The 22260-nt window shown below is 38.9% G+C and overlaps 2 protein-coding genes across 2 annotated transcripts; both read left to right on the top strand.

Annotated features, from left to right (window-relative positions):
• The first annotated feature begins 1691 nt into the window (after positions 1-1691).
• LOC149042609 (uncharacterized) lies at positions 1692-3533 on the top strand. Its single transcript, XM_089212133.1, has 2 exons — positions 1692-2812; positions 3223-3533. The coding sequence occupies exons 1-2, from the start codon at positions 2473-2475 to the stop codon at positions 3408-3410; spliced, it is 528 nt and encodes a 175-aa protein (XP_089068259.1). The 5' UTR covers positions 1692-2472; the 3' UTR covers positions 3411-3533.
• An 844-nt stretch (positions 3534-4377) lies between these two features.
• Positions 4378-21372, top strand: LOC113668365 (polycystin family receptor for egg jelly). The gene is made up of 19 exons (XM_089212131.1): positions 4378-4512; positions 5200-5499; positions 6941-7240; positions 7760-8056; positions 8299-8592; positions 9035-9331; positions 9574-9675; positions 10563-11292; positions 12127-12727; positions 12887-13072; positions 13773-13898; positions 14480-14668; positions 15638-15868; positions 16144-16887; positions 17220-17456; positions 17545-18629; positions 19234-19486; positions 20016-20184; positions 21085-21372. Exons 1-19 carry the CDS (start codon positions 4392-4394, stop codon positions 21231-21233), a joined length of 6411 nt encoding a protein of 2136 aa, XP_089068257.1. The 5' UTR covers positions 4378-4391; the 3' UTR covers positions 21234-21372.
• Positions 21373-22260: the final 888 nt, after the last annotated feature.

Genomic DNA, 22260 nt, shown 5'->3' with positions numbered 1-22260 from the left:
TCAAGGAATTTGAAACGGTGAAATGATTGTTCTAAGGACGTTGGTAAGTCTTAAAGTTTGTCAATTTAACGCTTGTAATCCTAAGATGCAGTTCTTTAAAAGAATTCTTTGTTTCTCCTCTTGTCAGGTGTTTTCAAGTATCTACACAATTTTGCTACCGAAAGTATCTGGATCGACCGGTATGTTCTTTAAACAGTAGTGATCTTTGACTTTTTATGCCACCTTAGTAGTTTGATCTCTCAAGAAAATAATTTAAAGTGTCTGAGCGATCTATTCCGCTGAAGAATCTCATCCAGCTTGCTGAATGGACGAGATATGAATGATTCTTTGCGTTTTTAAATCTTACAAGTAAATTACTAATACCATATTGAAATATCATTTTCTTAACGACAAAGGAAAATAAATAGTCCTTGAATTTTATTTTCCTTTCTACCAGAATGTAAGGAACATTTGTTGGGTTCTTGTATTTCGTGTTCTCAAGGTAAAATGATGAGTGGTATTGTGTGTCTCATATTACGGCAGAACGTTTTACGTCCAACCGTGTAAACCAGACCCTATTAGTCATCACTGGTTTCTCCTGTAAGCCTGTGACAGATTTAACACTAACCGTTATGATTTTCTTGCTTCTTTCGATTTATATTAGTTTTCTGGTTGGAGGTTTTTTGTTATGAAAATAAAAAACAATAGCAACAACAAAACGACAAAAAAAAAAAAAAAACAAGTAGAAAGAAAAAACCAACAAAGGAAAGGAAGAAAAAAGGGGAGAGAAATTGAGAAAAGAAGAAAAAGAATTTACGACTGTTTCTTCTTTGCCGAATGATGGAGGATGTAGATCGGATTTCAAGAATAACCAGATTGTGCGCCGATAAAAATTACAATAATTTGACGTAGTTGCTTGGTGCCTTGGTTTTGTCATTCCTTAGCACCGAGAACTGGTTACTTAAGTTGTGAGTAGCAAGTTTTTGAACTTAAAGAAACCAGGGCTCCAATTGATCGATTTTATTCAATCCGCACAAGCAGGAGATAATCGTTAGTGAATGATAGCCATGAATAGGAGCTTCAGCGTGTTTAATTTGTCGTGTACAACCCTGCTGCGTTTCGCAGAGTTCAAAAAGGGTCCATGAACTCGGAGCCATAAGGCGATCAAACAGAATGGCTAAATTGTTTAAATTGCGATTTGAAATGTAACAAAACTTTTTAAATTACCCAATACAATACAATACAATTTATTTCATGTCGGTAACGTAGGGGGTGGTTACCCAATCCCCCGAGCCTAATGGCTCATGTTGAAAACGCTCGACAGTTAAAATACAGATGTGTATATAAATATATGTACCAGTTAAATATATGTATATATGACGGAAAAAAAACGCAAAAATATCACCTAGCCCCCTACCCCTAGTCCTAATCCTGAACCTCCCCTGAAACCCTACCAGCCCTAATCACCTAACTTGTAGCCCTAACCCTGAAGCCTAATTACCAATTCATAACCCTACCCCTGCAATTGTATACTTATACATTTATTACACTTACAGCCAAGCGTAGTTATGCGAGATAGGCCAGTCTTAAATTCTGCTAGAGTAGTTGCCGATTTAACTGAAGATGGTAGCTGGTTCCAGGAATGAGAGATAATATATGAAAAAGACCTATGAATATGGCTAGAGGTATTTACAGGCTGGGAAACATTAAGAGCAGAGGAGCGCAAATTGTAGTGACATACCCTAGGTGTGAAAAAAATTAGAGATATACGAAGCTCCCTGTAGCCTGTATGCCTTGAAAAATATGATTAAAGACGCAGTAAGACGTCTTTGGATTAAGGTGTCCAATGTCAATGACGTTTCGAGTGTTAGCCCTTCGCCCTTTGTAATCTTAGTATAGACTGCTGTTCGATCATGTGCAAGCTATCCTGTTAAATTGTTCTCTAACACACATCATTTTTCCCCCGAGTTTTCCGGCATCGAGAACTACTCCTCGTGTCCTTTGATCAGCAATTCATGTCAATGTATACCTAATGCACTCTCCTAATAAGGTCACGAAAACCATATACGTGACATACGTAACACTGGGTTGATTTTAAACCTGTTGTATTACCATCTATATTTTCCAGAGTCATATTATTCCCTTTTTGAGGACGCGAATCATTTCTGGGAGTTGGATTATCCGGAAATAGTTGACAACATTACCGCTCATCCTGGTAATATCACCTCACTAGTCCCTGATGAGGTTACGAATACGCGTTCACCTGCGGGCACTGGAGTACTCATCACGGGAACCGGTGAAATCAATCTGAATCCTGGGTTCGCCATCGAGTGTCCTGTTGATCCAACGCAGTGCGCCGCAGGTTTTTCAGTTTCTTTTTTTATCAAAGTAACTGGACCAGATTCTAAGTTCGTCGATTACTCGTTTCTGTTTGGGAATATTGTCACACAAACTGTAGAACAGATTACTGGTTTTAAAGGGTTTGCTGTTGGAATGCGGGGAGAATATTTAGAGATAGTTGTTGTGAGTGATAACTACGTTTGTAAAGGCACCCTAACGTGGTACAAGCGTAACGTATGGTCCCACGTGGCGTTTAGTTGGAAGGATCCTGCATCAACTGATGGTGGCCTCAAGGTTTTTAACGACGCTTCCACATCAAATCTCCAGGGAAGCTGCGATTTGGAGCATGGGAACAGACCGCCATCGCGGCAAACAATATCTCTTGGATCTTCAACGCGATTACTTTTGTTGTCTGTCGAATTGGACATCCTAACAATTTGGAACGAAAGCCTCTCATCTGCAAAGCTTAAAGCTCCTTGGTACATCATAAAAGGTGAACCCTTATGTTATTTTCGATCTACCATTACCCACTGGCAGGTAGAGTAGACATCATTTGATTTGGAATTATACGTTAATACTTTACAGTAGGAACTACTTGGCAAAAAGCCTATTCACTCTTGAAAATAACGCGAGGAATAGAAGAGAAAAATTCTTAAGAAGCTTAATTTAACATTTTATCACTTTTTTGCGGGTTATATTGCCAAGTTCCTAGTTTTCCCTAAGCATCATCGACGTGAGAATTTTTAGAGATCAACTGCACGTTCCATTTTGACTTTCCTTGAATCACTTCTCGTCGGTTTTTTAGAAGATAGTTTGTACCACTGCTTTCCCTTGTCAGAAGTTATGATGTTCTTCACAAACGTATGCATTGGCATTTTTGTTTCTTCCATTATGATTTTTCAGATAATTGTCGTATTCCAATTGAAGTAATCTTTAACATTGTTCTTCTGGACCTACCTTGGGAGCCAAATTTAGCAGATACAGAGTCGGATGAACACGAGGAGTTGATCGTACAGTTTACAAACCAGGTCTGCTCCTTTTATGATCTTTTACTGAGGGTAGTAAGTCAAGTGGTTGATAACGCTTTATAGGATGCTCTTATCCACTATCGGTTCAAATTGCCGATATCGTAAACCGTAACATTGAACGAGAAAATAAAAAGTTGTTGTGTTACTTCATGAAGACCTCACGTAGTATGTGCTTACGTTCTCTGAGATGAAAAGGAGTCATGACACCGTAAACTTGGGCAAGGATCAACCTTAGTCCGTAATGTCTGAAGCACAAATATTTCCGTCCTGAGAAAGAACACCTGATACGTAAACTGACTTGAAAAAGCGATTGTGCATTAACGTAACTCCCTTTAAATAAAAGAGGTCTGCGAAATTAGGTGCTCTATGAGAAACATACAAAAAATGTTTAGCTTGCGAAGAAAAACGATAACAAACTTAACAAAAACACTAACGAGGAGGTATGAAAAAATTAAGGCAGAAATACTGAAGTAAAAAAGATTACAGAAAAATGATTGTAGTAAGTGCTTTGGATCTTACATATTTCATTATGCATTATCCACATAAAAGAAGAACTCTCTTTAGAATCTTAACAGTCTTTTTGCAAAAATCAAATAGTCTAAGCTCCAATTTACATTGTCATGAAGATATTGTGCAAAGTTAAGGTCATTTTAAGGATGACTGTGATAAAATGACAGATCAAATTTTCTTCATTAGATGACTAACTTGAATAACTCCGTCGGGGGAAATATTCTAGAAGCTAACGTGTCTAGCTTCAGGTAAGCTTATTGGTCATAAGTAATTTATGCCACATCTTGATGCTTTGCATGACGTTAGTTGCCATCTTCAAGACTGAAATAAGCTACTCAACTGTCATTACTTTGGGAGCACTTCAATGTCGCAAGATATCAGTTCTTCTTGTCAAATTTATATCTTTAAAAGAAAACTCTCCTTTCCAGGAGCTTTTTAGATATCTAAGAAATTCACGTTTATTTCAGTTTATAAGCTAAACAGACATGTTTTTTACTTGGCAGTCAACTGCGTGGTGGCAATGTAGCGGCGAAAATGACCTTCAATTTCTACAGAAGCGAATGGCAAACCCTTTTACAATTACAGGAAACTTTCGAAAATGGAACTCTGTTAAATTCAAGAATAGAAATTCTCAGTTGCTCTGCCACGGATGAATGTAAGTCAGAAGACGTTTCAAAAGCTGCCTTAGCCACCACTGATCACGTTGACTTAAATTGGCCTCGATTGGTTGCAGGGCGGTCGGTTGTTGGTTGATGGTCGATCGATAAGTGAGCAATACTCGAAAAAGACGTCGGGTAACTCGTTATCGCAGGAGCTGATTATGATTCCCCCCCTCCGAAAATCGACAAAAATTTTGACCGACTATCGGTTGACATATCGAATGATAAATCGTTTTAGGGTACTTATACTTATGTTGAAAATACTTTATTTTCCTAAATCTATTTTTTTTATTGTGGCGACTTGCAACCTGCCACAATTAGCTACTCCCTTGAGAGGCAACTCAGCAGAAAATAACATTTAGTGCTCGCATTTTGACCGTCAGTAGGTTTTTCAATGTTCCCTTTTCCCTGGTGAGCGGCCTTTTCTAATAATCCTCCCGTCCAGAAGCCTTTGGAACATTTACTTAGTTCCTCCTTGTTGGGAGTTTATTGGAGCGTTTGGGTTCAGTGGACTGAAGTAGATGGTAAATTATGACCTCCGCCGTTTAACAAATAAAAATATTTTAACGTGTTTTCAGTGTTTGAAAGGTTTTCCCAAGGGAAAAATATTCAGTGAACCTCGTTCGCAATAGATATGTAAAATTTCTCGTCGAGTAAAGACTAAGGCGTTTTTCTCTGAACAGATTTCTGTACAGTTCCAACGATTACTTCAGGAAGGGGAGGAGCAGAATTCCTTCGAATTTATTTTAACCACCTTCCATATTACTCCGCTGGACTTCTCTATGGCTATACAGCAATTGGTCGCAAATTGGGCGGCTTCTCATGGAAATCTACAACACAATATAAATCTATTCAACAAGTTCTGTATGTGGACCTCGGTTCACTTAAGCCCCTCACAAACTACAGTATTCGCATCTTTCCGCTCAGCTTTCTCGGCTACAGACTTGGAACTAAAGTAGAAGTTTTCCAAACTGAAGAGTCAGGTAAGAACTTTAAATTTTCTTAGATAGTTTTATTCTTGCTCGAAACCTCTCTCTGTTCTCTTCCATAGATAGTCTGTTTGATTTGATGCGTCACCTTATTTCCCAAAAGAATGGTGCGGCTGGTCAGGATAATACAGGGCTTAATGCTCAGATGAGGCTAGGGAGATAAAGTTTTTTTGTTAACACAGGAAGGTCTCGTTTACAGCTACGTACTGGCAAGCATCGACTAGGATTCCCTTTTGGAATTTTTGTGTTCGCAGCTATTATGTGCATCATTCTAAGGATCACTCCTTTGGTGAGGAATGGACATGTCAACATTGTAGTACAACAAGACAGTGTCACATTTGCATAAAATTGTTCAAGACTTTCCACTGACAAATACCATTGTCATAGATTGACAGAGGGCCTACTCTGTTGATAGAAAATGGTGATTTAAGTGAGTGGAGTGCAATTTGATCTGAAATCATATGCGTGATTTTAAAATGATTTCAAACCACGATTAGGACTTCAGACTAAAATTGCGCGACGCGAAGTTCAATCACCACCTCATTACATCCATTTCGAAATTGCAAAATTCAGTCGCTAAGATAGGGGAATTTTGTTGATCTAGTAGTGAGCTGGTTTATAGGAAGAAGCGACAGTTCCTTGTCAATTTCCTGCAATTTGATTGGTTTCTTTTAGCAAGCCTTGGTCTGACTGGTTGTTGTATTTTAGTAGAGCTGCTTCATTGGCTGGGAAAAAGATGCAAGTTAGAGAAAAAAATTGGTGCGATTTGTGAATAAATCGCGTCAATGAGAGCCAATCAGATTTCATGGATCACCAGTGTTTTCAAAATGGATGTAATAAATATAGTAAAAAGAGTTTAGGAGTCTACCGTATCAGTGATTTTTGTCATCGTTCATCGTTCTCTGTGCAGTGATATTTTTGGAACTGAAACTTTGGAAAAGCAGTTAAGAATAAATATCAGCAAAAATCAGTTCGAATGATGTTTGATGACTCGGTAATCATTTCCAAATTCTGAAAATTCAGAGGTCAGATTCCTATGAGTTCTTTAGATACTAAGAATGCGTGTAAAAATTTCGTCGTGTGATTATCTCGTTTATTTTATTATCTATGTAACTATGAGAATCACTAGTCCTTGCTTCTCCATGGCCGGGTTGTTCAAAGCTGGGTTGGGATAACACAGGCTTATTGTGAAATCTGATTTCAGATCTGAAGGCTTCAACAAAAAATTTAGTATGATTCTTTTTGTCTAAAATTTGATTATGGGATGCTCTAAAAAGAATAGAGAAAATATTCCCCAAAAGCTTTTTAAACAAATTTATAAACAAATCAAAATTAAAATTTAACCTCGGGTTAGCACTAACCGGCCTTTGAACAACTAGGCTAAGAACTGCATGGCCTATCCCAGTTATTGCTGACTCATCGTTTCATTTCACAGTTCCAAATGTGGGCCCGAACATAACCAGGGCCTTCAACACAAGCTCAACCAGTCTATTTGTGTCTTGGATTAACAGTATCCCACCCGAAAGCTATGTTGGTGTATTGACTGGTTACCGAGTAATTTGGTCTGAGCAACCGGGTTCCAAAAATAAAAGATTGCGCGATCTTGGACTTGACGCAGTTAACTTTACCATAACAGGGTTGAAGGCATATGGATTGTATAAAGTTCAGGTAGCTGGGAGGACGAATGGCGGATCAGGAACTTCAAACGATCGATACGTGAGAACAGATGAAGACGGTGAGCAATTTTGTTAATTCCAAGTCAATAACTGAAGTGCTTTCGGTATTTGAAACTTATTCAAATTCGCTTAAAATCGTGTAATGATGGCCAGTTCTTGCCAAATTAACTAAGTTCATCTTTTACTAAATTACCATTTTTACTTTTGTATCCATTCTATTCTATCAACGTCTTATTTTTTAATTATTATGTGAAATTGTTGTTTTTCAGACAGGTTGTGGCTTTCGCACACGGAGTAGTCAAATCATTTTTTTTCTTCAACAGAAAACTTCTCTCTGGGTAGTTTTACATAGATTTCATATAAATGGTTGGTTTAATGAGAAACAGAGAAGCGTGAACATGCATAAAGTATGTTACAGGCTCAGTTTTTACAGCTTTCGTTTCACTCATTTGTTGCTAGCAAAGCTTTGAAATCTTGAGTCACTTGTGTTCCTCAAATTGACAGGTGTGGCACATGACACGCGTGTCACATTCTGGGCCTTGAGATCAGTTTTGAAGCAGATTTCACATGTTTTATAGTACCATCAGCGGGGCCTGATGATCTGACTGTCACCGTAATAAACAGCACATCCCTATTGGTGGAGTGGAAGAATGTTGATGTGTGCTGCAGAAATGGTGTCACTAGAGGATATCACGTGTTACTCACAGACCATGATCAGCAAAAGATCGTCGCAAATTTGACGCTATTTGAAACTGTTTTCTCAATTGGATTCCACGATTTGCTTCCTTATTATGCGTATAAAGTGTCAGTGAAAGCCTTAAACGTGAAGGGGGTTGGTCCCGCTTCCACAAATGTATCTCTGACTGGTGAAGGAGGTAAGAAAGTTTTGTAACCAATTGCTTGAGGAAGAGCAGCCTAATAATATAAGAGTCAGCAATCGAGTAGGAGGTGTGCAAGGATCATGAAACAATTCAAATCAGAGGACTATTGAAATTAAGAATCACTTAATGAAGAATTTCGTCGCTAACTCTGCCTGTTCATTTTTAGTTTATTTCTACTCTTTTCATTTCCTTCCTTTTTTTAAGGCATTTCGCTTTTTTTCTTTTTTCATGTTTAGCGCCTGTTCAGCCTCCAGATGTCACACTGGAATTAAGCTCTGCCACCTCCATTTCGATTCAGTGGACGTTCAACAATTCTGTCAGAAATGTCTTGGGTGTATTGTTAGGCTTTAAGGTTCGCTACAGAGCTGAAGGTGATAACTTTGGTTTGGTGCAAACAATTAAGGCCCAAGAATCATCCCTGACTTTGGATAGCCTTTCACCTTATACTACTTATAACATAAAAGTGGGTGCATTTACGAAGGCTGGTGAGACAAAAAGCAACGCTCTGATCGCTCGCACTCTAGAAGACGGTAGGTCATTCAGTTATTCTGTAGAGAGCCGTTGCATGAAATCATCAATTGATCTTTGCGACTTAGTTACTCGTTAAGATGATTAAATTTGCACTTAAATGATGAATCAGTTGTCTAGCCAGTGTGTTTACCCTCTTGTTTTCGTCGTCTCCGATGAATTCAAGGATTGCTTAACTAGTAATATGAATGAATGTGATTCATATTTTCAAAGCCCAGAAAGACTTTTAACTTTTTTACCTTTGTGCAACTAATTTTGAGAATGGTGAACTTTGGTCCTCTTATAACAAAGGACTTTTGCCCTCTCCAGTTGTTTCGGGCGTCGGCGTTGTGATTTTAATGACACCTTTTCCATAACTACTTGTAAATCAACCCCTCCTAACCCGTATTTTGTCAACCGCTACCAATGAATTTTCTTCTGTGACCGTTCTCTTTTTCGATTTAGTACCAGGAGCTCCACCTGTAAATGTGTCGGCAACCAATTCAAGTACGCTTGCGATAAAAATTCATTGGGGACCAATTGGAGTTGAATTGCGCAACGGTGTCATCCTGGGTTACCGTATCGTGGTTGGGATGTTGAACTCAACTTTAGAGCATACCTTTACAGCTTCATCAAACCAAACAGAGCTGCTTATCAAAAACTTAGAAAAAGGGAGAACTTACCGAATCTCGGTGGCAGGGTTTACTTCGGTTGGAAATGGATCACAAAGTGCGCCGGTCTTTATCAAAACTGACGAAGAGGGTATTCATCTTTGTATTTCCATCTTGCTCTCAATAATTTTTTGACGTTCCAATTACTTTCTGCATAACCAAAAAGCATCGTATAAAATGTAGACGTGATTGCCTCTCCGGCTGGACCAATAATATATTGGCTAGACCAAGATAATGCTGTCAACCGCCCTCCTTTTTGAAGGAATAGCGCAATAGAAAAGCTAAAGGATTTCCGACTAAAGGTACTCATTTTATTTTTATGTTTCTTTCAAGATATCGACGAGTGTAGTTCCAATCCTGCATCCTGTCCATATGGAGAAACTTGTGTAAATGGCGAGGGATCCTTCTTCTGTCTGAATACAACGAATGACAGAGGTGTTGTTGCGCTGACTTCAGGAAAATATGCTTTTTTAAGGAAAAGGATAAGTTAACTGCCATTTGAAACGACTGGGACGTATTGAGCTTTCTCAAAAAGCATTCTAAATTTAAATCATTTTGTTCTCTTTTTGACATATTTGCCATTTCTTGTCATTTGCGATGTCATCTTGGATTCAATCCTTATTTAACCTTTTTCATCGGAAATGAGATGGAAAACATCAAATATACTGTCTTTATGAGTGTCACCACTCTGAAAGACTAGAACTTTTAGTATTGGCCAGAAATTTTCTGACCAACTAAGTTATAAGTTTTTTTAATACTTCCTTTTGATATCTTCTTTACAATTTTAGGTGGGTTTTCTTTGTGAAATATCACTCTATTCTGGTGCCTTTGGCTCGATAAGCCCTTATTGTAAAGTGACATAAAGTTCCCCCTATCTTAATATTGATTAAGTTAATTCATTGTATAGTAAAGTTCGAATATAACGTGCGCTTTCATCGGTTGAAAGTGCTCTATAAGTATACAAAGCATTGAGCTGAGCTAAAGCTATCACTCTATATGCCAAATTGTATTATGTTCGACCTTTTCCGGGACTTCTCTCTAGCCTTTTTTCGTTAATTGAAAGTGAAATTTCGGAAAAAGCGAGCTGGCAAGTAGAAACAAAAGAACCAAACAATAGTCTGTAAAGATGCCAAGCGCCCTAATTTATATTGTTATTTTAAAGTGAGCAGAGACGAAAATCCTCAGAGAGAAGACGAAGTGTACAGTCAGAGTTTTGAAGGTTTTCACGCTCAGTTAGATTGCAAGGTTACGTACGGTAGTAAAAATCAAACACAGCTAACATTGCCTTTCTTTTTTGTCTTTTGGTGTTGTTGTTGTTTTAGATGGTTCCTCATGTGTCTTTGGATCTCACGTCAAAATACTGAACATAGACAAGAATGTAAACACCACAACAAAGTTGACAAAATTAACCCGAACCCTGTTCAACACAGAAGTAAACACCAATTGCAGCTTGTTGAGCTTTCAGTGGAGAGTTTCTAATGTGACCTCTCTGCCATTTAATGTTGGAACAACGTACTCTATTGCAATTGGTTTGGGTGCTGAATTAGACGATTTCTCTTCACTCGGCGTTGGAATATATTTGGTCGAGTTCATTGCTCATTCTCAAGAGTTTTATTTCCTTGATTATGGCTTCATAGAAGTCCTCCCTTCTGCACCCGTTGCATTCATTGCTGGCGGACCAGAAGTATCGAGGGAACACAACTCCAACATAACGCTGGATGGGTCTCCATCTCGTGATTTGGATATTGGTAAAGGATCATATGAAGGCTTGACATTTGAGTGGTCGTGTAAGAGAGAAGAAGAAACGTTCCATGATGAATCTGATAGTTCTAACCGAACAGTTATCGGGAGAGATGCCGCCAGTAGAGGATGTTTTGGCAATGAAGAGCAAAAACTGAAAGATACTGGTAGAATAGTTTTTTTGGACACCAGCTCAATGCAGATAAACAAATATTACGATATCAAGTTAACAGTCAAGAAGAGAGATCTCAGTGGGACCTTTGTGCAGCGAGTCGAGATTGTCGATGGAACTCCTCTTTATGCTGAAATAGAGTAAGCGGTACTTAAGTTATTGTTCCCTGTATCGATCGTTTTTGTACAGTGTACGTTAAAATGCCCTTGTTAAATGGTCTGAAAACGCTAAGAATTATTTTTTCCATAACAAGAGATACTGTCGTATAGCATCGTGGGTCTCTTCATTGCGAGTCAGCTGAGTGTCTACGATATATTTCGTTCTTGGAGGGTAACGTTTGCCACATGTCCATGTTCACGGATATGACAATGAGGTTATTTTTTCACCGCACGATGAGGAAAGTATGAATTTTAAAACAATAACTTTCACAAATTATCAAACAAAACTTCTGTTCATAATTGAGTTAGAACTACTACCACAGTTGAAACTTAATTTTTTTGCTTTGATGTTGCGCAAACAAAGAAAAAGGCAAAAAGGGTTCTTGAAACTAAATATTAACAATAACTTTCACAAATTATCGAACAAAACTTCTGCTTATAATCAAGTTATAACTACTACCACAGTTGAAACTTGATTTTTTTGCTTTGATGTTGCACACATACACAAAAAAGCAAGTGTCGCAGGCAAAAGGGAACCTTATTATGCTCTTAACACTAGCCAGAACTTATTTTAAAGACCGAACCATTCATAAAGAGATTGTTTATCAACAGTCTCAGACCAACTCAGTCACGTTCAAAACTTCTTTAATTATTCTGAGAAATGAATTTGATCAAAATTTGGGAAATTTTCTCAAGTCTACTCAGGTTTGAATTGATATCTGGCCAGTCGCTTTCGAATTATGAGAATGACCCATATTATCGGCCTATAACATCTTGGATTTCAGGAGACTAACTTTTTTCATATTCATTTTGCAGTTGTCTTATGAATTGTGGATTGGAGGTAATACCAAATATCAAAGCTACCTTTGTGGCAAACTGCACAAATTCTCCTTGTTACACAAAAAATGCTCTGTTGAGCTATCATTGGAGATTATTCCAAGAGACCAATGAGGCATGGTCAGAACTTCACCAAATGCAAGAAATCAGAGGAACTAGAGCGAATTCGAATTTTTTCACTATCAATCCCGATACAATTATTCCAGGCAGAAAGTATCGTCTGACCATCGATGTAGAAAATATGAATGATGATTCCTCCAAAGGCTTTTCTGCGTGGCTTTTTGAAAGCAGCACCATTCCTTTTGGTGGGTCTTGCACGGCAAGCAAATTATCTGGAGTTGCTATTCAAACCGTCTTCACTCTTAGATGTGCTAACTGGAACGATCCAAACACACCTCTTCTTTATGAATTTCTGTTACCCCTGGCAGAAGGACTCAGTGCCATTTTGTCTTATAGTTATTCCACTGCTACAGAGATAATGCTACCTCCCGGTGAATTCGTGAAAAACTATTCCTTAACAATCGACGTGGTAGTTGCAAGCTCCATTGGTTCTAGTTCTAGTACTTCTTCAACGATGCAGGTGAGCCGTGAATTTGATTGGAGGCAAGTATAGACACAAGTATGGTTTTTGATAAAAGTTTACAGTTATGAAAACCTACTGGGTATTGGGGAAACTCTGTCATATCACCCAAACTTTCTGCTGAAAGATACTCCCTGATATTCTCTTTTCAACTTTCAGGTTTTTCCTTGGCCTATGATGAGTACCAAAAACGCGTCAGGCGAAATACTCCATCTTTTGGAAAAGCACTTCGTCGTCCATAGTAGTAGAGGAGACGTTACACGGGCTACCCAGATGGCCATTGCTGTTTTAAAATCCTTAGAGCTACAGAAAGACGAAGTTATCAATATAGAAGAGAGACGCCAGGTAGCGAGTTGGTGACAAGTTTAGTAAAGAAAGTTTAGGAAAACAGAAACGGGTATTCTTTGTTTCACAGTGATATTGCTGTTGATAAGAACAAAGGCATAACAGCAAAATTACTTGAATGAAAGTTAAAGATTGCTTTCGTTCTCAAACTTTCTTACTGTTTGTACTCGTCTAGATAGATACGTATGCCTTTTCGTTCGAGACTTGATTACGTGATAAGATACCTTTTTCACCATTCTCCATTACTAGATGATGGAAATGCATTCGAGAATTAAAGTGCCAGTCATGGAATAATAAGAATAGTTCGCTAGATGCATCATTAACAAAAGATACTGTCGCTAAATTTAGGAAAAACGCAGTGATGTTCATTAAAAGGTGGATAAAATTTAACTAGGTAATCTTCAGCCGAAAGATTCCAAAATAGCCGGGCTAAAATTACCGGTGCACTCTTTCTATTGGTCGAGTTAAAAAGGTAATGCTCAGTAGGCATGAGTATAGAAAAAGCGGTCGTGGGTCAAAATAATATGCTTGTCGAACTAAAAGGGTTTCAGAATAAATAAATTAATTGGCTATCTCTTTGGACACAATATACTGAAGGTAATAACTGGTTCCTCTGTGCTGCTTATCAGGTATTTCCTATTTGTTAAATCCACTTGGTATGATGTGTGCACTTGGTATGCATAAAGTTCTTATTTTCTAGATCAAAAGCCTCATCGTAAAGACTTTGAGCAAGATAGATATCGGAGACCTGAGGAAGCTCATTCAACTCTCTTCTGTTATTTCTCTTACGATGAATGATCCAGCAGAGATCACAGCGGATACTATGGTTAGTCTTTCATCTTAGTCCTATTTTCACGATTGTATTGTTGATGCAATGTTTTCCATTCTTCCATGTTGCCCCTTCGCAGCTTTAACTGACAATTCATTCATATGGGCCTTAAAAATGTACTGAACATTATAATGTCCTGAGTTTTAGAGATAACTCATTTCCTAAAGATAGAAAAGCTGCCTTACATTCCAATTTCTTTCGACCGGCTAGAATTGATGATCACGTCAAATAAGAGAGGAGACGTTATAGGCACCTGGTTTATCTGAAACAATGCTCCAGGAAACCTGCGTGTTATTTGAATTTTTCTATGTGAGGAGCGAGTTGACACTGCATGGAACATGAGTCGGAGATATGTGAAAATAGTTTAATTGCTATTTGAGAAGGCTTAAGTAAGCCTCTATGTGCTTGCTTGACTATCGTTTTTAGGCAGTCACGGCAAGAAACAGTCCATTTTAACAGCATGATAACAGAGTTAATGCACATTATGAAAACAACAAGGTTTGCAGCAGACAGCTGTCAAATGATCTCTCCTAAGTACGCCCTAAATCCCAAACACAAGCCTTTCTCTCAATCGGCAGGAACTTATAATGGAGATGGTGCAGAAGATGACAAAGTTATTTGACGATATCAGTGCTAGAGGGTATGCATTTGATATGCGTTATTCTCGAATAGCCGAGAAGAATCTAGTTTACTCAATAGGAAAACAGCTTCAAGTTTTATCTAGTGACAATGGTGCTATAGAGGGCTCTAGTTCCCAAAACATAACTGTAAGTATTAACTAGTAGCCGTTCTTTTCTACATAGCTTTTTAGTCTCTGGTTGTGTTAATGTTGCATAAATGTCTTTAAAACTTCTTCAACATGGATATGGAGCTCTTTGTGCTTGCTTCTACCCTTATCCGTCTTTGTATAATCTCCCTAATAGCACTACCGGAGAAAGATTAGAGGATCATCCTCTAATCTTTCTCCGGTAGTATCTGTTGTAAAACTTGATCAAGGCTTTCGGTAAAGTGGGGCAAGCGAAAAAACAGGCGTGAGAAATGGTGAATCTCTGCTAGACGTTATTTTTTTCCTTCTGACGAAAAAATTTTTCTCTCGCGCTATTTTCACGATCGTCTCCTCTAATTCGGAGGGTACAGGCCATGTGTTGTGGTCTCACTAACCACAGCTGAATGAACTCTAACACTGATGAAACCATGATAATCAGGGCAAAAATCTGAATGCATAGATAATGAAACTTTCAGTCAGGGCCTATTTGAGATAAGGAGTATCTTACTAAATTTTTATCTTGAACGAGAGTAAGACTGAATGATTTATTAATTAATGGTTGTGATTTCTTCGCGTTAACTTTGTTTTGACGGACAAGCAACTAGATAGACACCTGATCCGTGAACTGATCTAGCCCTCAGTAATCCTCTGGGTCAGTGAAAAGGAAACATTTTAAACATCCCTTCAAAGCACAAAAAAATTGATTATTGACGGCTCTAAAGTGGTGCTGGGATTTATTCTTTTGACATATTGTAGTCTCAGACGCCATATGGTCTATTGGTCTAGCTGTTGGTCCTTCCCTTCGTTCGTGCGTTTTCGAAATTGAAGGGTTAGAAAGCGAACAAAAACCAAACCATTCTGGTGTGCTTGCAACTCTACTCCTTTAGTTCTGTGAGATAAAGGTTAATTAAAACCTCCACAACCCTTCCTGTTGGCTGCAGCTTACTTAATGTTTGTCTTTTCATTATAGACCTCTTTGGAAATTATGCGTAGAGTGTTGCAGACTGTAATCAAGGGAAAAGTTGTCGGAGAGGACCCAAGTGTGATAAAAACGGACCTTTTGGAGGCTCTTGTCGCAAGACGTCATCCAGAATATGTGGCAGGTTCTTTACTTACCTTGGAGACATGTTACGTTCATTTTCCTGAGTCACAAATTATGAGAGACATGCTTTCTGGCACTGGGGAGTACGTTGACTTAGAGGTATGGTTATGTTTATCATATTTGGTTTGCGATCTGAAATCTGACTCTGAAAGCAAGTAGTAGGATAAACCATTTGCAAAGCCGATTAACAAGTAGAGGAAGAGTTTTATATGACGTTGCATTCGATTCCATTCGACGCGCTCAAAAATTGAAGTGCGACTTGGGATTTTTGGGAATTTGTATGGCTATGCTTTATGTGCGTTTTGTGGGAAATAATAGTTCGACAATGCGAAAAACTCAGGCTAAAAGCATCCACGATCATTTTTTCGTCTCAGGTAATTTCGTCCAAAGTCAACTATTATAAACAGAGTACCACCTCGTCATTCATCACATCATATATTGTTGAGGTTGATTTAAGAAGAGACTCTGGCGAAGTCCTTAACGTGCGGAACCTTACCACCGACATACAACTAGGAATAGAACTCCTCAACGGCAATGGAAGTTCACCTGAAAATGACTCTGTTCAGGAAAACAAATATTTTGTCAAGCCAGGAAACATCCAGTACCACAGAATTGAAGTGAATCGCGAACGAACCTCATACCTCATAACAATGGCGTCTACGGGAAATTTGAACGTTTTGGTGAAATATGATAGCAAGCCAACAATGGATGATTTTGATGCAAATTTCACTGTTCCAGACTATTCTTCATGCACGAGAAATTTTATTATCGATGGGGATGATGAAGAATATAACTGCAGTCGTCATCCAAATCAACTGCTTTTGACAAATGCAGTAATACAAAAGCCTGGAGTTTATTTTTTAGGAATCCTTTATACTCAACACTCTTCCCCTGGTAGCAATTCCCATCGTATGCGGAGGTCTTGTTTTAGCGCCAACAGGCAAAAACGGTCATGTATCGAGACAAAAGACCCCCCACCCCCTCTGGGTGTTTACGAGTATGCTACCATCCCAGCTTATGATCCACGCGTTGACGTGAACTACACACTTGTCTCAGATGAACTCAGCTGTCGATTTTGGTCACATGAAGATCAGAAATGGCTAACTGAAGGCTGTAAGGTATACTGCTAAAATTTATTTGGAAAAAGAGGCTTACGGTGTCATTTGATTTGGATTGTTACACCGGACGATGCCGCCGAAGCAATCACGATATAGAAAAAGTAATAAACGTCAGGTGTTTGGAAAGATCTGTAATTAAGGGTACCTATGCAGGAGAGGTAAACTATGTGCTAATCAAATCTCGCCCCAAGACCTCTTTCAGTCCAAACTTCCTTCAGGTATGGTATGGTATAGCTTTTTCAAAAACTAAATTTGGCTTGTGTTGTAGGGCAACATGGTATATTACACTATAATACAATCACATCAGTAATTCTTTTTCCTTTGCACCCCAGGTCGGACCTCAGTCCAATAAGCATCGTCTTCTTTGTCTTTGTAACCACCTTACATCGTTCGGTGGAGGCCTTCTAGTAGCACCCAATCCAATTGACATTGATACCGTTTTTAAAGAGCTCAGCCGCCTCGACGAAAGTGGTAACTTTGGTGTCCTTCTTACGATCATTTTCGCATTTTTTTTGTATTGTATTGCCTTCATCCTCGCCAAGAGGGCGGATAGAAGAGATCTTGCTAAGGTAAGGATTCAACCGGTCGTTAGGCGTTTGATAACTTTTACTAATCATTTTGGGTCTCGTCCTCTTATTCATATCTATTTTCCTTCAGCGTGGGTCTAGGATTCTTTTGGAAACTGAAGAGTGTCTAGTCGCTCATCAGTATGAGCTCACAATCAGCACAGGTGTGTGGTCAGAAAGTGGCACCACAGCCAGAGTAACTATGGTGTTTTACGGTAGCCATGGAAGCAGTGGACCAATCACTCTGCGCGCTAACCTGTATCCTCCGCGGTTGCTGCTATCACGCGGTAGTGTCGACAGGTACCTTGTCTCACTTCCAGCATCCCTTGGAACTTTAACCCACGCTTATGTTTGGCATGATAACTCTGGAGAAAGTCCTTCTTGGTTCTTGGACTACATAGTTGTTAGGGAACAAAAAACGAGTCAAGAATGGAAATTTTTATGCAATAAGTGGTTTTCTCCCAACAAGGACGATGGAAAAATTGCTAGGAAGTTGTTGGTCGAGAGCACAAACTCATTTCCTGAATTCCAAGAGACATTCCGCGCGCGCCTGTCTGGTACACTGTATGAAAAACATTTATGGATGTCTTTAGTTACTAAACGGCCGGGAAGTTCATTTACACGAACTCAACGTGTCACGTGTTGTTTGTGCGTCATATTCAGCGCCATGCTGGCCAATGCAATGTTTTTTAACATGAGCGGTGAACCTACGGAGAATACAATCAAACTTGGTCCACTGAAGATTTCAATGAAGCAAATCATTATAATGATTCAAAGCTGCTTGATAATAGCTCCCATCAATTTCCTTATTGTTGCCCTCTTCAAAAACTCCAGGTCAAAATTCGACAAGTATTGTTGCAATCAGTCAAGTGAAAAGGAAGATCAACATTCCGTGGAAGTGGATGACGATGGAAACAAGCCCTTGCACCATATTTTTCTTTACGTTGCTTGGTTTCTTTGTTTGGCCACTGCCATAACCTCTGCCACAGTCGTGTTGTTCTACAGTCTTATGTGGGGTAAGGAGACGGCCGATGAATGGCTTTCATCAATCCTGATGTCCATAACCATGGACATCCTTGCAATTCAACCCGTGCGCCTTGTCACGCTAACCGCAGTCGCTGCCATAATAATAACCAAAGCAAAGAGGACAAAAGCGAAGCTCTCATCTAAGACAAGGTAACCTCGGTACCCTCATTATGTCAGTATACCAGTAAACGTCTGTCTGTGCTTTGCCTCTACTTTAAATCCTGGGTATATTACCATCTATTGAATGGTTATCGTTCGATTATCCAGCCGTTTTTTAACCGCTTGTGAGGCTATTTGGGCTCCTTTTAAACTCTTTTAGATCCTGCAGGTGTGGTTGCGCCCCACCCCCGGGGTATTGATGTTTTCTTTCTGTCTGTGCAAGGTCTTAAAGTTAGGGTCACTACAGGAGAGACTACAAAACCGTCATTTCAAATACAACAAAGCAAATTTCGAGTAGGTGTTGGAAGTAATCTAGGGTGTTGCATTTGCATCTGGTTGGAATTTTTCTTTAAGCTGTGCGACGCTGTGGCGGTAACTCGCTCCAGATTTTTTTTTCCCAGTTAAGAACAAAATTTAAACAATGTTCACTTTCCGGTCACCTGTATTTGCATTAAATTCCCATTTGGCATCACTTAAATTTCTCTTGCTCTGATTTGTTATATTTTTCTTCTCAATCTGTTTTCAGGCCACCAGACATGTGAGAAATATAATTTTTAAAGTCATCAACAACTAAAAACATGTCTTCCTATTGCAGATCTCTGGCACGGAGGGACAATGGGAATGATGAACCACCTGATAGTTTTAAAGGAGCCTTGCCGGATGCTACGCAGTTGGAAGGTTACAAAAAGTACAGAATCAATGAATCGAGAACTGTGTCGGCATTCCAATCTTTGACGTTCTTCGTTTCATATCTTTTGATACTTGGGATTGTGTGTTATGGAAACCAAGATTATCACCAATATCTGATAGGTAGAGAAGTTAAGGCTATTTTACCACGAAGTGAAAAGGTAAAGATGTCATGCATGCTAGAAATGTTCATACCTTTGTCGCTGTGTAAAGTTTTCCCCGATTAAAAAACAGATAAAAAAACATAGAAGAAAACCTTAAAGCAACGAAGTCTTCGATGTCGCACATAATCTCTGAGGCCCAAATTTTAATTATCCTGATATCATGATCATTGCCAATAAAACGTTACAAACGAAGGTACACTGAATACGAAGTATACTTTACTTTCCAGACAAGGCTTTATTTCGGCGCTTTTGTCATTTCGTGACTTATTTTAGAAAAATGTTGATGTTTAGAACATTCATAATAGATTTTAGTAGAAATCCTGAGTAATTTTTGGGGCTATCTGTCGGAAACAAAAGGCCTGAGATCTAGAAAAGAGCGATCAAGTACAATTATAAGCAATTGAAGACTTTGTGGATTTCATTTGAATATTGAAGTTTTTATAATCGTTATGGTAATATATATGTAGTGTACCTGTTTATAGTTAACTACATGTTTATCAGTGACGCCTTTTGGGGGTAATTTCAGGTACATGAAGCGTTAGGTTTGTGGATGTGGTTGATGAACATTTATGCTCCTGCTATGTACCCATCACATTGGTACAACGGCGATAAGGGAAACAACGAGATGTACATCAGTGACATGAGCTCTGTGTTGATTGGCATGCCACGGATCAGACAACTGAGGATCGAAAGAAGTAAGCGTGGTGTAAAATATTATATTTTACTATCATTACTTTGTATTCCACTACTTATTGGTTATTTCGAGAGGAACGAGTTACAGTTTTCCCTTTTTGTGTGTGTTTGGATTTTTCAACTTCGATGAAAAAGTTTTCTTACGAAATCGACTTTTCACATAATTGAGTTTTATCGCTTTTTTTTCTGCTTGGACTTCGGCACGGCATCCTATTGCACGATTAAATTTCAGTCTTCCAGCGTGAATATTTGATGACAATAGGAATATTCAAATAAGGATCCTTCTCTTCTCACAAGGACCTTTCATTTAAAGATAAAATAGTGCAAAGGAAAAGTATATAAATGCTTTTTAACTAAGAATAATGCTGGAAATTTGGGGTTTGGATCTACGCTGTCACTTGATAGTTTCCATTCGTTGGAAACCCTTTACACTCGTGGGTGGTGAGATGCGGTTAGACTTAAGTGTGTTGCCCGAAAACAAAACACTAAACCCGACCAGGCCTCGAACCCACAGCCTTGCGGACTAACATTGGGCCTTTACGGCTCACCGAAAAAACTTACCTGCATTGACAGCGTTCAATATCTGCTCAGTGTAGAATTTGCTGCTCCCGACCCGTCGCAACAACGTTGTTTTCTGGTCTTACAAGTCAACTACCTGTGATGAGAAATTCTTTTTACTACCTTTCTTATATTCGCTCAATTTACTTGTGCTTACTGTAGTAATGTTAGTGCATTTTTTTTTGCTATTCGATAGACTCATGTCCTAAGAGGCTCGTGGAAATCTGTAACGTTACTGAAGTTTGCTATCCTCACTACGCCATTTGCCGTGAAGATAAAACACCAATGTACCTCCCAAAATGGAAACTTCCTCCAACTGTTCTTTCATCGTCCTCGTTTGATAGATTGTGTCCAAAGCCTTGGCGGTATCATACCTCAGAAGAAACTAACAATTTACCAAAAGCAACCCCTCGAGAAACATATGGAGGAGGTGGTTATGTGGCTGATCTTGGATATGATTTACAGACAGCAAGATACGTTATGGAAAACTTAAATGAGAACAGCTGGATCGATCGGCGAACTCGAGCCGTCGTCTTGGAATTTAACATTTTCAACAGTAACATGAACATCCTCGTGGTCGCACAGTACTTCTTCGAATTCCTACCAACAGGTGGAGTTTTCAAATATGTTAGTGTGCAAATGTTGAATTTGTATGGAACAGAGACTGGTTTGGTGCAAGTTGTCTCACTTTGTCGCCTTCTTCTTCTGGTCATGATCATTGCTTTCAGTGTAATTCAAGTGGTCAAAATGTACCGTCAAAGAAAGTCATACTTCAAAAGCTTTTGGAACTGGCTTATTCTTGCCCTCATCATTACTTCTATAACTTCTGTAGTTCTTCACATCTTTCGAGAGAGGGCCGCCAAAGACACCATAAAGGAACTTCAGAGGAACATTTATGCTATGGTCAGCTTCCACAAACCGTTACGTTTGCTGCACTTTGAAACTGCTGCTCTGTCCACCGTCATCTTTCTGGCGACAGTTAAGCTGCTGAGACTCCTACGCTTTAGCAAGCAAACAGTATTTCTGTCGATAACAGTTCGATTTGCTGGAAAATATTTGTTTTCCTTCTCGTTCGTTTTCATTATCATTTTCTGTTCGTTTGCCATGTCTGGTATGATGGCGTTTGGATCTGTTGTGGAGTCCTATTCCAGTTTCCCACGTGCCTGTGTGGCTCAGTTTGAATTCCTACTCGGAAAGGCTGTGCCCAGTTTTCAAATGGCAAGAGTAAACCCTTTTCTTTCCTTTGTGTTTTTTAGCCTTTACATTTGCTCTATGACTGTCTTTTTCCTCAATCTATTCATCGTCATTTTGAACTGTGCTTTGGAGGAGGTTAAGAATAATCTTGATTCTGTGGCAGATGAGCTCGACTTGGCCGAATTTATGATTAGTTACTTATTCCAGGGCATTTCTAATCTATTTGGCTGGAAAAAACGCAAGAACTGCAAACTCTATTGCGAGAGTATGACTTTTGAAGATGAATGCGCCTATGTTGAGAAATGTCTTATTGAAATCGATCAAAG

Source organism: Pocillopora damicornis, chromosome 7, assembly GCF_964200805.1.
Source record: "Pocillopora damicornis chromosome 7, jaPocDami1.2, whole genome shotgun sequence".
In the NCBI taxonomy this organism is placed as follows: Eukaryota; Metazoa; Cnidaria; class Anthozoa; order Scleractinia; family Pocilloporidae; genus Pocillopora; species Pocillopora damicornis.
The sequence above is the reverse complement of the archived record's forward strand: the minus strand, read 5'-3'. Positions and strand labels throughout refer to the sequence as shown.

Coding starts and splice junctions, on each gene's coding strand:
- LOC149042609 (XM_089212133.1), top strand. CDS start 2,473: ATGCGGGGAGAATATTTAGAGATAGTTGTTGTGAGTGATAACTACGTT. Junction 2,813..3,222: donor TCCTTGGTACATCATAAAAG/GTGAACCCTTAT, acceptor ATGATTTTTCAG/ATAATTGTCGTATTCCAATT.
- LOC113668365 (XM_089212131.1), top strand. CDS start 4,392: ATGACCTTCAATTTCTACAGAAGCGAATGGCAAACCCTTTTACAATTA. Junction 4,513..5,199: donor TTGCTCTGCCACGGATGAAT/GTAAGTCAGAAG, acceptor TTCTCTGAACAG/ATTTCTGTACAGTTCCAACG. Junction 13,899..14,479: donor AGATCACAGCGGATACTATG/GTTAGTCTTTCA, acceptor CTCAATCGGCAG/GAACTTATAATGGAGATGGT.